Genomic DNA, 16,614 nt, shown 5'->3' on the forward strand with positions numbered 1-16,614 from the left:
CACCACAGTCCCACTGACCTGTAGAATTACTCCTGTGTATGTCAGTGCAGGACTGGGAACCCAACACCTTCTCTAACCTATTCCTCAGGATCTGCCATACAGGCAGAGCACTTAGTCCTTGGCAGACCTGTTCTTACCCTTCAGAATGTTTGACGGGGGCCTCTCAATCCAATATCTGAGCTCCCTACTTTTGAATTATAAGGCAGATGCTTTATCTGTTAAGCTTCAGAGCCTTTGTTGCGGTCTTTCCCCCACACTATTTTAATTTCATAGTGTCTGCATCCCCTTGATTAAAAAGGCAGTACTAGGTGAGCAAACGGGTTACTGACAGCTCACACGTACCTTGTACTTAGCAAGGTATTTCCAGAGGTGCTTAAATTCTTGCAGGGAGAGTCTTCCATTAGACTTGAGCTGCATCTGTGGTTAAGGCTTAAACGTTTAGTGGCAGCTAATCTTGGGTTTCCTAGGATCAGGATACAGGAAGCCCCCCCATGTGAAAAGAGCCCTGCTAAAGGAATCCTGCTGCCACGAAGGTTGGAATGTCAGGCTTTAAGCTGGGGAAGGCTAAGGTATTCCTTGCTCCGAGCAGCAGTGTGAGACGCTATAGAAGGCACAAAATAAACGTGACAAATTGTAAATGTAGCTGAGGGCCATTAAGCAGCAAAGTTATATTGTGCCTTTCACAGCAATGGATCATGAGGCTATAAATCCAATGTATGCATGGCCCCATGGAAATGCAGCCACCTTTGGGGAGGAGTAAAAGGTGCTGTGGTCTAACCCCCCCACCTCCTCACTGCTGGTTGGGGCCCACTGGGCATTACCTGTAGCTAGATTCTGGGTATGTCTACACTGCTACTGAACTTGATTGTTGCACAGATAACTGCAAATGTAGGTACTTAGGTTGCTAGCCCATGCTGCCACAGCTGCACTGTTAGCATAGGTAACAATAGCTAGATTAAAGCTAACCCAGGTACGCCTCCCTTTGTCTTCTCTGAACATATTGGGGTGGGGAGCAGCCTTGCAGTCATTCGCAGGCTTGAGGGGGGAGGGGAGGATAGAGCCTCCTCAGCATAAGGTGTAGACTAGTCATAGCCCCATTCATGGTATTAGCCCCCAAGAGCCACACGGATCTACCCTATGTTGCACCTGCTCCTACACTGGCACAAGGCATTTACAGGCAAGGCTGACAGTGCCCCCCTCCCCTCGTGGTCGGCGGCAGGCAGGCAGGCTCAAACCTGGGGCTGCTGGAGCTTAGTGCATGAGCCTCTACCACATGAGCTAAAAGCCAACTGGCTCTTAGCAAAGGCTGTAGAGCAGACTCATCAATCAATCTCCCTCTCTCTGTGCCACTAGAGGGGACAGAACACCACACCCACAAGGTGTGTGGGTTCCACACACTCCGCAGTTCCATGAAGGAGGTGCACTATCTGACCCTGCGTGTCCTCCTACACTGCTCTGTTCCCTGCAGCGAGACTGCCTCTGGCCCCTGCCTCTTTCAGGGCTGCCGAAGCCGTGAGAAAGCAAAGCCCCCTTAAAGAGTAAGTGGGTGGTGCTGCCCTCAAACTTGGCTGAAAGAGGCTGCTCCAGTCTTTAAGGGCCCGTATAGGTCACACTGTATAGGGAGTGGGTAGCAATGTAATGAATGAAAAAAATCCATCTTGAATAAACATGGAATGGGGGGTGGGGGAGTAAGTGGGTGGGAAAAGTGGCTGTGTCAGCACCCTCCATGGGTCCTGCATTCCGTGCCTGTTGAGACGGCAAGAGGGTGCAGTAACAGGAATGCTGGAAAGAAAGCAACTGGCTGCAGGTCATTTTTATTCATTTGCTGCAATCTGTAATGGTCTGGCACTGTCTCAGAGTTATTTGAGGGCCCGGAACAAAAAGACAGCACGAGAGCATACAGCGGGGAGAATTTATGTTTTCATCAAGGAGCTCTCTTGTTTTACAATGGCCAGCAATGCATTTCCAGTGTTGTCTTGTTAACAGTTGGAAGACTATGCCATCCATCTAACTAGAAGAGGTATACCAAAGGATGAATAGTTTGCCAGGCGTTCGCCTGTGATTCAGCAGTGACACATTGCTGCTGGCCACTCCAGCCCTGGCTGATGTCAGGGGAAAGGCAATCATAGCTTCATTGCTCTTGACATAAACTTAGAGCGGCAGGCTTGGCGTTCCAGTTCACAGGCAAGCCAAGCTTGGCAGCCTTAGAGGAAGGATGGGAAGTAGTAGTGTTAGGTTGAGCTATACAGTGGATCTTACTGAATCCCAACCTAGTCCTTTAGAAGCTGTGATGTGTCCAGGACTGTTAACCACAGTGCCTGGAGAGTTCGGAAGATGAGGACTATGTAATTAATAGAATAGGTTTTACAGTAACTAGGGAAAGGCCTACAGCACCCAGCGAGCTCCTGACAGCAGATCCCAAGCCCCAGAGAGAGGGTGCATAGTAAAGCCCTGCATACATTGTGGGAAAATTATTTGATGCTTGTGGCCAGTATTTATTTGCAGGTTGTTCTAGGGGGAAGCACAGCGGAGCCATAACTGAGGGAAAGGATGGGCTGCACTGTGGGGAAGTTTTTTGCCTTTGCTGAAAGGATACATCCATCAGAGCTAAAATGCCTCTGCATGACTCAAAGCAGAATCCTCCGCCCAGGCTGGCCATTTGATCTATAAGAATTGACAAAAGAAAAGTGATCAGACAAAGAACAAAAGACACCCTGGGTTAAGTCTCTACCTCCAGAGAGTGGGGCTCCAACCTGGTCATTGATAGGACGGGTAGGTCAATCTGAGTCTTGCCCCGAGTGGTTCATATCACTAAAGGACCCCCAGGACTGGGCACGGGATGCTGCCAGTCGGGCCTGAGGTGCGTTGGAGAAGCTAGGTGAGTGTGTGTGCGTGTGTGTGTGTGTGTGTGAGAGAGACACGTCTCAAATGAACCCCTTCTGAGGGATGTCATTCAGCAGCGACTGAAAGGTAACTAGGTCCCATAGAAATTTGGTGATCTCTCTCCTCTACTGTTGTTTTACCCCTCCTTTTCGGTCTCTGTCAGATGCTGTATCCCATATCTGAGAGGTAGGGGGAGTGGTGCAGGCCAGGACTAGACTTCCACCAGGGAGTGTTGCAGGTGGGCATGGAGCTGACATGGCAGAGCTGTGTGAGAGGTAAGGAGTGGGAGCAGTGTGAGGACCTGTGACTGGATCCCATAAAAAAGCAGGTATGCTGCAGATCATGGAGGGGGCCTAAGCAGAGCTGTGTGGTGATCTAGGCCTGGATCGGCAGGGCACTCCGCAGGTCAGGAGGAAGGGCTGTGGGGGGACCCAGGACTGGAAAAAGAGAGGTGCTGCTGGTCCCACTAGAGAGCACTTGGAGGCGCAGGGGCATGCCAAAGCTCAGCAGCTTGAGCTGCAGCAGCCGCTCTGAGCATGCGGACAGCAATGTGCTAGGAAAGGCTAAGTGCCGAGCTGGATTGGAGCTGTGCAAACATTATTTTTTTAATAAAAATTGAGCATAAAGGGAACCACAGAGAGGTTTTTCAGTTCATCAGAGGCCTACCAATCCTACTGAGCATTTTCCTGGGACCATCAGGGTTACATCTATGGCTCCATCTAGATCACACTAGATCCAGGGTAGGAAAACACCATTAACTGGATCATAAAGAGCTTTACCTTCCAGGAACACTTCATTGAGGAGCCTTTGCAGCTGCGAGGCATTGATGTCTGAACCCTAATGCAGAACAAAGCACACGAGTTTATAAGCACCAGGCTTCCTTACCCTCCCCCACCCTTTCCTTATTCTTCACTTGCTTACACCATTGTGAATCAGGAGTAACTCCACTCATGGCAGTCGAGTCACACAGCTGCAAATGTGGTGTGAGCTCAGAGTCAGACCACCTGATTCTCTGAACCGCCCTTTCTTTTTAGGGTAATAATTTGTGCTGTCCATGAAAGGGTCTTGAAGTGCTTTACAAGCATTACCATCAGTGCTATGAGGCAGAGCAGTAATATTATCCCCAGTATTGTACAGATGGACAACTCTCTTAGGGAAACCAAGACCGAGATATGCTAAGGTCACACAGGAAGTCAGTGCTTGAGCTAGGAATGGAACTCAGGTCACTTGACTCCCTATCCTATGGTTTAGCTACATGACCATCCTTCCTGCTTTAGTATTTTAATTGGTAGTGGATTATTTGCTGTGGAGAAGCTGGGCCATCTAAAGCAGTAGCTGATTCCTAGAGCCAAAGGGTCAGTGTCTCTGTATTGCCTGACCTGAGCTCAGCGTAAGTCTGAAGGCCTGGAGGAGAGTGGGGGGAAAAGCATTGTTTAGCCACCTGTGTGTCCTCCAATCTTGGGGCACCTGGGCACCAGAAAGGTTCCTGGACTAAGTTGTGCCTGCTGCCAGCAATCATCTCCAGGGGTTGTTGCCAGGAATAAGCTGATGCAGGAGAACACTACTGCCCCCCTCCCCCCCTTTCTGGCCAAAGAGCGGATACGTTGCATTTACACTACATTTTTGCACTGGTGCAAGCTATTGAGAACCAGGATCCTTGTCTCCTGCTCTACATTGATGCTGTAGCTCTCAGCTGCCTGAGTCATGTAAAATCTTACTGCCCTGCCCCTAGCGCTCCCCAAGGCCCATCTAGGGCATTCTGTGTGACAGACTGTGTCATTTTTCACCTTTATGCATTGATATAACTATTAACTGTGAGAGGTCTATTGTGTAAAGGCTTTTGGCAGTGATTTTTCTCTTGACTAAGTCAAGGAGCTCTTTTATAACAGTTTATTAAACCATTAAGAGCATCTCCTGTGAACACACACAGCTTGGCTCAGAGAGAGCTGGAATCAATTACTCAAACGCTGACTGATATCTGCTTTCAAAATGCAGCAAGTGCAAGCTGGAAACCGTTCTGATCAGAGGGAAAAAATATCCAAGGATTATTTCTAATTGCTTGTTTAAATAAACCCCAAACAATCATCCCCCAATATGGTGAGCCGTCCATTCTATTCCAGCTCTCTCTCCTACTTTTCTGTGGATTCTGGCAGCCAGATCAATGCTATTTTGAAGGTATCCACTTAAGGAATGCTAAGCCCTCATTTCCAAAGACATTTTTCTACCTGGATTGATAGCAAGATGGGAGGTTTTTCTTTTTCAACTCCACCTGTCTTTTTATTTTTTCAGTAATCGGCTGTATTCAGGGTACCTGTTTAGCATATCTGAGGAAGATGTTTTCAGAGGAGTTGTCTTGACTCTGGTTGGGTATGTCCTGGATCACAGCAAAACATGTACATACGCAAATTAGTGACAAAAGCCATGGGAGCCAGAACCAGAACCCTATTATCCACATAGCTCTGTAGCTGCGTGCAGCACTTTAGAATGGACAAGGTCTGTACAACAAAAGCACACAGGGCTGCCTCAGAGACCCTGCAGTCTAAAGACAAGAAGAGAGACAATAGTGATCAGGCAGGAAGTGGTGTGTGGATGTTTTATAACTTTGTAGAATGAGGGATTTTTTATTTTGGGGGGGGGGGGCGTGGAATTCAGAAAGGATTTGAAGAAGAGGGGGTGAGCTTGGCCTCTCTTAAGCGGGAGGATGTTCTCAGCATAGGGAACCGCGTGAAGCTAAAAAGTAAGTAAATGGAGGAGTCAGGAGGAGAGAATTTTAGGTGGCGTACAGGAAATGGGAGGTAATCAGGGCCAGTTTGTCATCTTGTGCAAACTGATATCACTATACTGAAGTCAATGGCTTGCCTCCATTTTAGACCATGTTGACAGCTGGCCCATAGGCAGGGATAGAGTTGTGGAGAGTTTTGGAAGTGGAAGAAAGGGGGAAGCCAGTGCAGAAATTCAAGAAGAGGAGTGGAGAAGTGATGGGAGCTGCTTGAGAGGAAGATTGCCTAGACAGCAGTGAATTAATACTTTAGGGCCTAATCCTAACATACATGTAGCCTCTGACTCCAAAGGAATTACTAAGGACCACCCACCTGTGTGAAGTTTGCAGGATTGGGTACTGTACTTGCATATGGCAAAATACAGGTTGTTGGTTAGTGACATTATTTAAGGAAAGTGAAAGGTTGTTAGTGTAACTGGATAATAGCATAAACAATAGGTTTCTCTCTCCATAACAGGGCTTAATAGCTGACTGGAAAATTAATGACTAGAAAGGGCTTGAGTCTCTCACTTACACCATTAACTTCAAAGGAGTCACTCCTGGTTTACACTACTGTGAGAGAGCAGAATCAGGTGCAGCCCAAGCTCCAAAGTAGAAGAGGACTGTACTGTAGAATGCACCATAGTGCAGAGAGTCATAGTGCAGAGAGAGACAATTCTGCAGCTGGAATGACAATTGTTCTGTACTTGGGCTGTAATTATCTGGGCCTGATTCTGAGCTCCTGCTAGTTTAAGAAGTGTAATTCCATTGACTTCTATGGGGTTACACTGGTACAAACCAGATAATTCAGAATCAGGTCTAGACTCTTGCAAAGACCAATTGGATCACCCAGTCTGACAATCAGCTTTCCGCAGATCCCTGCCTTATATTAGATGGACAAATCCCTGTGTGGAAAGGGGAGAGAATGCCATGCTGGGGGATTTGATAGTGCTACTGTCTAGAGTGGAGTGAGTGAGTGATTACTGAGTTTGGTGGCCCAACTAAAATGAATCAGACGAAAAATTGTTGTGGAAATATTTTGTTTTTTCTCACTGAAATGAAAACACAGAAATTTTGTTTCTTGTCGAATGACGGGTTACATTTACTTTTCATGTGATTTTTACAAAAATTAAATCTAGCTACATTTCAAAATGAATCATCAATTCAAAATGGAAAGCTGCACCGTTTCAACTTTTTCAATCTTCCCTCCCCTTTGTTGTCCAAAACTAGTTATTGAATTTGATTGGAATTCACAAATAGTTTCAGGAGACCCTAAAATTTAACTCAGCTCTACTGCTGACAGCGATTTACTTGATGAAAATGCATCTGAAAAACGCAAATTAAAGATTAAGGACCTGATTCTGAAACTGCCCCTCACATGGATAGATTACTTATTCTGTGAGTACTCCCTCTCATAGCTCAGTACAAAGGTGGCAGAGCTGTGCCCAGAGACATAAGAACGGCCATACTGGGTCAGACCAACGGTCCATCTAGCCCAATATCCTGTCTTCCGACAGCGGCCAATGCCAGGTGTCCCAGAGGGAATGAACAGAACAGGTAATAATCAGGTCACCCATTCCCAGCTTCTGGCAAAAAGAGGTTGGGAAATCATCCCTGTCCATCCTGGCTAATAGCCATTGATGGATCTATCCTCCATGAACTTATCTAGTTCCTTTTTGAACCCTGTTATAGTCTTGGCCTTCACAACATCCTATGGCAAGGAGTTCCACAGGTTGACTGTGCATTGTGTGAAAAAAAATACTTCCTTTTGTTTGTTTTAAGTCTGCTGCCTATTAATTTCATTTGGTGACCCCTAGTTCTTGTGTTATGAGAAGGAGTAAATAACACTTCCTTATTTACCTTCTCCACATCAGTCAACGATTTTATAGACCTCTATCATATCCCCCCATAGTTGTCTCTTTTCCAAGCTGAAAAGACCTAGTCTTATTAATCTCTCCTCGTATGAAAGTCATTCCATACCCCTAATCATTTTTGTTGCCCTTTACTGAACCTTTTCCAATTCCAATATATCTTTTTTGAGATGGGGTCACCACATCTGCATGCAGTATTCAAGATGTGGGTGTACCATGGATTTATATAGAGGCCATGTGATATTTTCTGATGTGAGGCAGGTGGCAGAAGAGAAGGCAACAGGCAGGGTGGGGTGGGCAGAGGAGAGTAGGGTTGCAGCAAAGAGACTGGTTAGTGGCTGGTGCCAGGACATCCATAATGTTGATTCACACACCTCCAGCATCTAAGTCATTTTTCACATGTTCCTACCTTTGGTATCACTGGGCTGAGCCTGCTTTTCAAGTCCCTAAAAAACACCACAAGAGTCACATCAGAAAAAGACAGCCTTCTAGCATTTATTTGCAGAGAGAGAGAGAGAGCTCTAAGAATGCTTGTGAATCCCAAACACGCTGTGATTGTGCTGACACTTTTCAGGTGTTTTAGTTCAGAATCAAGCCTTCGAACTTTTCTAATCATCTCTGCTGCATTAGTAAGCACAGTGGGCCTGATTCTCTGCTCACACTGGTTTCAAACTGTTTCAAAGTCCACTGACTTCTCTGCAATCACTCTTGATTTACACCACTGTAGGGGAGAGGAGAATCCAGGGCTATGTGTGCAACAGCACGAGTAGTTTGGCAGCGCTTTCACCACCGGGAGGCATGAGGGGCTCCATCTCCACAGTCAGCTCTTACATGAGCAAAAGCTCCTGGTTACCTTAACTTGAGCTGTAACATTATGAAATGTCTCTAATTTTCCTATAGCACGTGAACACAAGATGAACATTAATAAAAAGGCAAGAGGATACCTAAGGACATTTAAAGGCAAATTTAAACCAGAGCACACATTTATGACCAACATAAAATTAACCTGTGGACCTCACTGCTACAGGATGTTACTGAGGCAAATACAGTTGCAACTCCTAACATTCCAGTTTTGCCTTAGATGAAGAAACAAGCTCACCTCAGGCTTTGCAGCATTCCCTATGAAACCGTATGCTCGTTATAGGGCAGCAGTTCCCAGACTGGGGTTCCAGTGGCCCCTAGCGTGAGCTACCTGGTCAAATGATGATAGCTGCTCCTCCACTTTTCCAGCTGCTACCCTTACTGTCCATGAGTACTAACTTACTACTCAGATAGAGGAAGAATGGCCCAGGGGTTAGGGCACTAGCCAAGGACACAGAAGACCTGGGTGCAACCCCCTGCTCTGCCACAAAGTTCCTGTGGGCAAGTGACTCAGCCTCCCTGTGCCTTAGTTTCCCATGTAACATGGGGATAATAGCACGGGGTTAATAGCCCTACCTTGCAGGGGCGTTGCAAGGATAAAGATTGTGAAGCACTTTGAGAGCTCCTGCTGGAAAGTGCTATATAAGAGCTAGGTATTATTACTACTGTACTCCCAAGATTTGAATGAGACGTGTGTGGAAGACGTTACTACTGAATGTGAGTAAGAGTGGCAGAATCCTGCTCACTGGAAAGAAGTTCAAAACACATTGGCCCAGACTGTGATTCCCTTACTCACAGGGATGGGCAGTTACTCATATGAACAGTCCCAGTGAAGTCCAGGTAGCCCAGTGATAGCTTCCCTCATGTTTCTGTTCCAGAAAGAAGCAATTGCTGTAGCTGGCTTGGGGATGTTTTGCAAATGACAAATGAGAGAGGATGTGTCCACAAGACAATCTCATTAATTAAGCCATGGGCCATGCTGTGTAAAAGCTGTGGAACCCCACTATAGGGTAGATTGCAAATACCAAGGCAATGCCACTGTGCAATATTACCTAAGGCAACTTTGTCAAGGGTGAATGCTGTGGCTTAGATTTTTTTTTTATGAAGACTAGCCATTTCTATGAAAACATCTGCATTTATGCTGACTAGGATAAAACTTCCACCCGGTGTCCCCAAACCTACAATATTATCCTTGTGGGTGGATCCGTACATCTGTGTGGAGTCCCATTGAAATTAATGGATCTATGCAGTGAGTCCGCCCACATGGATCAGACATCAGGCACTTGGCTTGTAAACTCCTTGGGCGAGGCACTGTGTCTTTGCATACACTTCATGCAATGGGGACCTGACCCTGACTGGGGCCCGTTGGTGCGACAGCAGTATAAATATTAAAGAACTACTCATACAAGCCATCAGTCCTCCTTTCTTAGAGCAGGTGTCCATCCCAAGCTGGAGGGAAGTCTCCCACCAGCATACAGTATGGTGCTCTATGGGGGATACTCTGTTCTGGAGTCATTACTGAGATGCTCCTAAATAAACCCTTCCTCTGTTCAGCTATGGCAATTCCTGTGTACCCATCTGTGTGCCCAGCCTAAACTCCTAGCATTCCTGCCAATACACTCCTGTCACTAACCTCTCTCTTTGCAACAAGCTTCCACAAAACATTCAAATAAAACACCACATTAATGACCTATGTCTTAGATGTTCAGAGACAACCCTGGAAGCTGGAAATAAGGTATATATAAGTATAATGATCTTACTCATGGTTGTCTTGGATCCTCAGGAAGATTCGTAGGAGGAATTCAGCCTCTTGGCCTTCTTCTGACGTGGCTGGTACAACAACATAGGTCCCGGGGCTCAAGAAAAAGTAATTGGTGACATCACGGGTCGACACATTGAAACCGTACTTCAGAACTTTGGATTTATACTGAGAGAAAAATGCAACTGGCAATCTGTCCTTCAGGCCCTGGAACTGAAGGAAATTATTAATTGTACCATGGCAGTCCTCTATTCCCACAGCCCCTTTCATCCACAAAAGTCTGAAATAGCTTTTCATATTCAATCCTGCATATATGGGAATCACTTCACTCACCACTGCAATGCAATCATCTCTGGGGTGGAACACGGCAGTTAATAGTGCACAGCAGCACTACACAACAGTTAGGGAAGTGAAAAAGAACTGGGGGGATTTTAGGTGGGTGGAGTGTAGTTAGTTGATCTGGAATGTGCCAAGAGAGTGGGATGAATACCCTAATTCCGGTGAAAATTTCCTTGGGGTATGTCATGTACATGAGTGCTCAGAGCCCCAGTTAAACATTTCATCCAGAAGACAGCGTCTTTAGCAGCAGTGCCATCCTGGCATCAATTCTCATAAGGAAATAATGTATCCTGATCTTTCTTTGGTTATTCCAATACTTTTGCAGAGATGAAACAATAAATATAATGTAACAGCTGTTACTGTGATGACATGTAAAGATAGCGTAATAAAAATCCTTACTAAACAAATTCCCTCAAATACATTGGAGTGTATAAATTCCATTTAGAATGGCTATGCAGTGTGACACAGTTATTTATGAGCCATGCCTTTGGGAGAAAATAGTATAAATCTGCTATCTTGGGGGAGGGGGAAAGACTGTGGGCTTGTCTAGACAAGCCGTTAGAGCACAACAAGCTGGTGTGTAAATCTGCACAGTACTGGCTTGCTGTGCACTAACAATCTGCCTGGACTCTGCTACCATACACTAAAAGTTCCCTGGTGCACTTTGATCTACCCCGCTTTGAAATGGGAGTAGGTGAATGTGCACTAGGAAATGTCCAGTGTGTGATTCCATGGTCCGCATGGACAGTTAGTTACGGTGCAGGCTAGTGAGAGGTACATTTACACCCCAGCTTGCTGCGAAATGAGTGCTTGTCCAAGCCATGTTATAGAGGACATGGGAGCTGTCTGGACTGCAAGGCAGATCCACAATTGGCGTAAGCTGAAATCAATGGAGGTGTCATTTGGCATCTGGGTCTTATTCTGAACTCCTGCTAGTGGAAAGTGGAAGTAACTCCCATTTACATCACTGAAGGTAAAACTGGTGTGACATCAGAATCCGACCCTAAATATTTACCCAACTCTATCACATAACATGAACCCTCCGTGTCTGTCTATATATAACCTGCACAGCACTTCCGTTATCCTGCCAACACATAACATCCATTCTGCTTCAGAGTGATGATATGATGCGTCTCGATACACTGTGAGAGATTAATAATGATATTGCTGTTCTGGGAGTGAACTTGGTGAACTTTAGTACATGCTATAGTCAGACCTAGTGCCAGCAGCTCCAATGTAAACTTCTTAGGCCCGGTCTATGTGGGAAAGATTTTTCAGGATAACCTAAGGAGTGAATCTAAACCAATATAGTTACAGCAGTATAAACCCCAATGTAGACACACTTATTCTGGTATAAGAGTGTTCAGATGGGGGATTATATTCCAGTATAACTAGTAAAACCTTCCTGTGTAGACAAACAGACTTACACAGTTCTGTTACTTCTCCTTGCTTATGACTTGTAGCAACCTCACTTCAGTTCTTAAGCTTCCCATTATAAGGGCCTACATTGTATCAGAATTCCGAGGTGTACCAGTATTCATGCTTGAGCTAGATTTCTGGTAAGATATGAGCCATAGGCAAATGTCCACTGGAGACTATACTGAGACCACCAAACTCATTTCACTTGTGATTTAAGTCAAATCTGAACACAGGAGTTCCAGAAATGAATTGTGAGTGATATAATGGAATAATGCACTGACTGGCCTCCTGATTTAAGGTTAATTTGAGGGATAGCTCAAACACCTAATATCCAGATCCTCCATGGGTATAAATTGGCACAGCTCTACTGAAAACAATGCAGCTTTGGCAATATGCACAACTGAGGGTCTCGTCCCCTGATAGGAACATTAGAAAAGTTTTCAGCATTTGTGCATATGTTTGACATCTTCAGACTTAGGCCACTAAACCATCTCTTTGGACTAGGTTTCATGTTTGAAATGTCTAGATTCCCTTGACACTTATGTTCAGATCTTGGCAGGATTAATTCCATCTTTCAGTCATCTCAGGCAGATAAATTGTGTCCTGCTCTGCGTACTGGGCCTAGTGCTCTTTTAGCTCATGCTGCTTTATTCAGTAGAACCCCCACTGAAGTCAATAGAAAAATAACAGTTTACAGGAGAATCAGGCCCACTGCAAGTAGGTCGGTAAACAAGACCTCAAAAGCCAAGGCCTTTTCTGCTCCTTCTGGATATTAAAGGTCCTCTGACACTTTTTAAAAGAGCAGAGGTTTACCCAGAAGGTCTTGGCCAAAATTTTCTATCTCCACACCAGGATACTGTGTGGTTGTTAACTGCTCTCTCTCCCAGAGAAGGCTGCATTTCAGTGATGCGTGTATATATATGTTTCTATATTTTATGCTCCTGGAATCAAAAGTGCTATATGAAAGTAAAATAAAGTTTGTTAAAGTTTGGACTTGTGACATAGCAGACAAGGAGATCTACTGTCAGTGCAGCAGGGGGAAGAAAACACTGAAAAATGTTAGTATGAGAAAAGGAAGTGTTTGCTAAAATATCAGAGTAAATGTAAAGAAAACAATACAGCAAAAGCCTGAATGTTAATGCTCATGTTGTCTGTGATAGTCATGGAGAATGCAATACAAATATATGACTATATGTACATGAGAATATATATGTGATATAGCGAAAAAAATATATAAACATACACAATTATTAGAATTGATCAAATTTTTCTGATTTTTTTTTTTAATGAAAACTTCAATTGAAAATCCAATTTCTGATGATTCCCCTCCTCTCTACCCCTATCCAGCTCTGGTAACTATTGATCAATCAAAGAAAAAGAAAAGAAAATGAACATACCTTGGGTTCAACCTGGGAGGAAGAAAGGGGAAATGCAGGTTTTAAATATAAAATAAGCATGTAGCTGATCTAAAGCTCTGTTCTCTATGCGAACACCCCTGATTAGACAAACATTTCCTTGGTACTGTTATCTAATGTCAAAGCTGACAGTTCATGCAAGTCCCCCCATTTTTCATCACTCCCTCTTCCCTTATCCACACTCACACCAGCTCTGCTTTATGGCAGCTGATCATGTGTCTCTGAGGCTAGAGTTCAGCCCTTAATCTCTATGCAGACGCAAAACACCCTCCCTCCCCCCTAAAGTGTTAGTCTTTCCGCAGTGGATGCTGCTTACCCTGAAGATCAAAAATCCGGTGAACAATTTTTGTGCATCTGGCATATTATTGGCAGGTTTTCGCATCAGTGACACCACCACATTATACTTTTTCAGGTCAGGCTCCTCCACTTGGATAAAGTACTGGGGGTTCCTTGAAAATGCACCTGCTGTGAAATGATTAGTAGTAGTAGTATTAGCTGTACATAGCATTTAAAGGCCTCTGCCAAGATCAGGACCTGATTGTGCTAGCTGCTATACATACACATAGTAAGAGATGGCCTCTGCTCCAAAGAGCTTACAACTGAACCAGACAAAGACCAAGTGCAGGAGGAAGGAAGTGTTACTATCCCCAGTTTAGAGATGGTGAGCTGAGGCACAGAGAGATTAAGTAACTGGCCAGTGGTCACCCAACAAAGCCATGGCAGAGTCAGAAATTTAACCTAGATCACCTCAGTCTCAAACCCAGGGCCTTAACTACAATCCCATCCATTCTCAAGCCAGTAAGGGCGGTTTCTATTAAAACCCACGCAGACAAGGATACTCTAATGGAGAAGAGGATTGTGGCTTAGAGGTTATAGCTGCACAACCATGAAAAGGAGGAGTTCCAAAAAAATTCTGCCCTTTTCCCAGAGGGCGATTGTTCACCATGAAAAATATAGGGTGTCAGTAACAATGATGCAGCTCTAAAGATAAAGGCCTTTTGGGAGACCAGTCAGACAATGGAGCCAAGGTTTTGGTTAGTGGTAAGTAGTGGCCTCAAGGAAAGAGAGCTGGGCTGATGTGCATTTTCAAGATGGACACACGAGACTGAGAAGAGAGCTCTCTCTTAATATAGAACAGACTTTAAGTATTAATAAATCACAGGGGCAAACACTTGATTGTGTTGGTTTGGGCTTCAGAGATGACAGTTTGCTGACGAGTGGCTGTATTTTGCATTACGGCATGTTCAGTCATGAACTATACTAGAAGGTTGATGGCAAAATATACGCCCATGGAAATTGGCCTCCTTCTACCCACTGCCAATAGAGTACATCCAGCCATCCGACAGCCACGCGCACTGACGTGTTCATGGACTCTTAACACAGCCCTGCCTATCAGTCCCTCATTCTGTTTTTTACAGTACATTGACAAATTGTAATCAGTGTTACTAGGAGACTGAAGCCTGTCTATTGCTGAATAATGAAACAACGTTGAAGATAAAAGCAACCCTTTATTGATCACAAGCTTCTCTCATAGATTAAAATAACAACAACGAATAAGATGTGCAACAGCAAAAAAACCCCTGAAGCTCAGCACAACTGAACGATCAGGGCACAGGCAGCAAAGCTGATGGCCTCATCTACCCAACAGAGTGTCCTACTACAAGAGAGCTTTGGGATTCTAGTCAATTCATTCCACAGGTATATGTGTTCTGTAATATTATTACTTTGCAAAGCAGGCTGGCTATCTCACCACCTCAGACTCTCCAGCCCCATCCTCGCCCTGGGTCAGGCAGGCCTGATATGAGGGACAGTGAGTTTCGATCTAAGAGAGTACAGGGTTTTTAAATCATCAGTTTTGACTCAGAGGCCAGTGATGCCTCCTCAGTTCTGCCTGTTTTGTTGGAGTTAAGTGCGAGGGTGGAAAACATCAAGCTCAACAATTTTGAATCAATACTTTTGCAGTCCAGTCATCAGAGTGGCTTCGTGTGTGTGTGTGTGTGTGTGTGTGTGTGTGTGTGTTGGTGAGAGGGAGGGGAGATAATGGGGATGGGGTAGGAGATCAGACTGGGACATTCAGTACCGTTATGATAGTTGCTTCCACCTGCGGTGAGTCCTCGAGCCCATTGGTTTACATACATGGCCAGGGACCACCTTGTACCACGCTGATCTCCAAAGTCCAGAAACGATGGGGTGTTATTGCAAATACACAGCAAGGAAAATTGCTCTGTGAAAGCTTGACGTGATATCCTGGAAAAAAACGAGAAGTATGATGTTTCCGTTTAATACATCAGTTGGATACTAACGCTTACACTCGCAGAGTGGGAAAGTGGATCTGTAGCCAAGGCAGGAATGCCGTGTTGCAGGTTTCAGCTGATCGTGACAATGCCTTGTGGAAGATGTGGAGTCTCCGAGTGATCACACTTGTACTACCTAAAGCCCTGATCCTACAACTGAATCCTTGGGGGCAGAGCTCTGTGCCTATGTGGAACCCCATTAAAGTCAATGGGATCCACCTGTACACATCCTGCTCCAGGATCAGGGCCTACCATGGTGAGAAAAGCAAGCCGGGGCTATGAAGTGGTCGGTCTCCAGAAAGGAAGATGCTGGACAACCCTCCACTCTCCAGTACCCCAGGCCAGCCGCCACCCATACTGCATTCCAGCCCATGTCCACACTGCACTCTCCAGTGCCCCAGCACAGGCCCCACATTGCACGCTCCAGCACCATCCTGGTCCACATCCAAATTACATCCCAATCTGCACTCTCTCTACATATCCATGCTGCTCCCTCTGCTCTGCTACCCTCTGAGCCTGGCCACACAAGTCTGCAATGAGGGAGACTTCCCAGTGGCTAAAGAGTCTGTAAAAACTGCAGCAAAGCTATATCTGAGCCTGACCAGACACATGAAATGCTACCAGCCTAGACCATTCAGGAAAATCCAAACTCTGACGACTGGAGTCCTTGCTACTGTACCCAGCTCCTCTCTGCATCCCTTTGGGTGCTAATCCTTAAGATTTTGTATTTCTTGTTTAACAGGCCACCTACCTTGTGGTGGCCAGCCTGGTCTTGTGGCGAGGGCACTGCCCTGGGAATCAGGAAACCTCAGTTCTGCTCCTGAATCTGCCACTGACCTGGTGTGTGATGTTGGGCACATCCCTTCCCCACCGTGAGCCTGTTTCCCTTCCCAGCCTTGGTCTGTCAGATTGCAAGCAGGGGCAAGGACTGTCTCTAACAATGTGTTTTTAGAGCTTTCAGTACAATGGGGCTCCAAACTGTGACTCAGAGCAGAGAACAAGTTGACACCTAAGC

At 45.4% G+C, this 16,614-nt stretch overlaps 1 protein-coding gene across 1 annotated transcript in view; it reads right to left on the minus strand.

Annotated features, from left to right (window-relative positions):
* The window catches only part of CAPN13 (calpain 13), a 64,484-nt gene that overhangs the window by 10,857 nt on the left and 37,013 nt on the right, over window positions 1-16,614 (minus strand). Inside the window, 9 exon segments of the mRNA XM_043543541.1 lie at window positions 343-411; window positions 2,597-2,664; window positions 3,663-3,720; window positions 5,195-5,257; window positions 7,922-7,958; window positions 10,134-10,345; window positions 13,288-13,299; window positions 13,622-13,770; window positions 15,386-15,552. Coding sequence (XP_043399476.1) covers window positions 343-411; window positions 2,597-2,664; window positions 3,663-3,720; window positions 5,195-5,257; window positions 7,922-7,958; window positions 10,134-10,345; window positions 13,288-13,299; window positions 13,622-13,770; window positions 15,386-15,552 — 835 coding nt within the window.

Source organism: Chelonia mydas, chromosome 3, assembly GCF_015237465.2.
Source record: "Chelonia mydas isolate rCheMyd1 chromosome 3, rCheMyd1.pri.v2, whole genome shotgun sequence".
Lineage (NCBI taxonomy): Eukaryota > Metazoa > Chordata > Testudines > Cheloniidae > Chelonia > Chelonia mydas.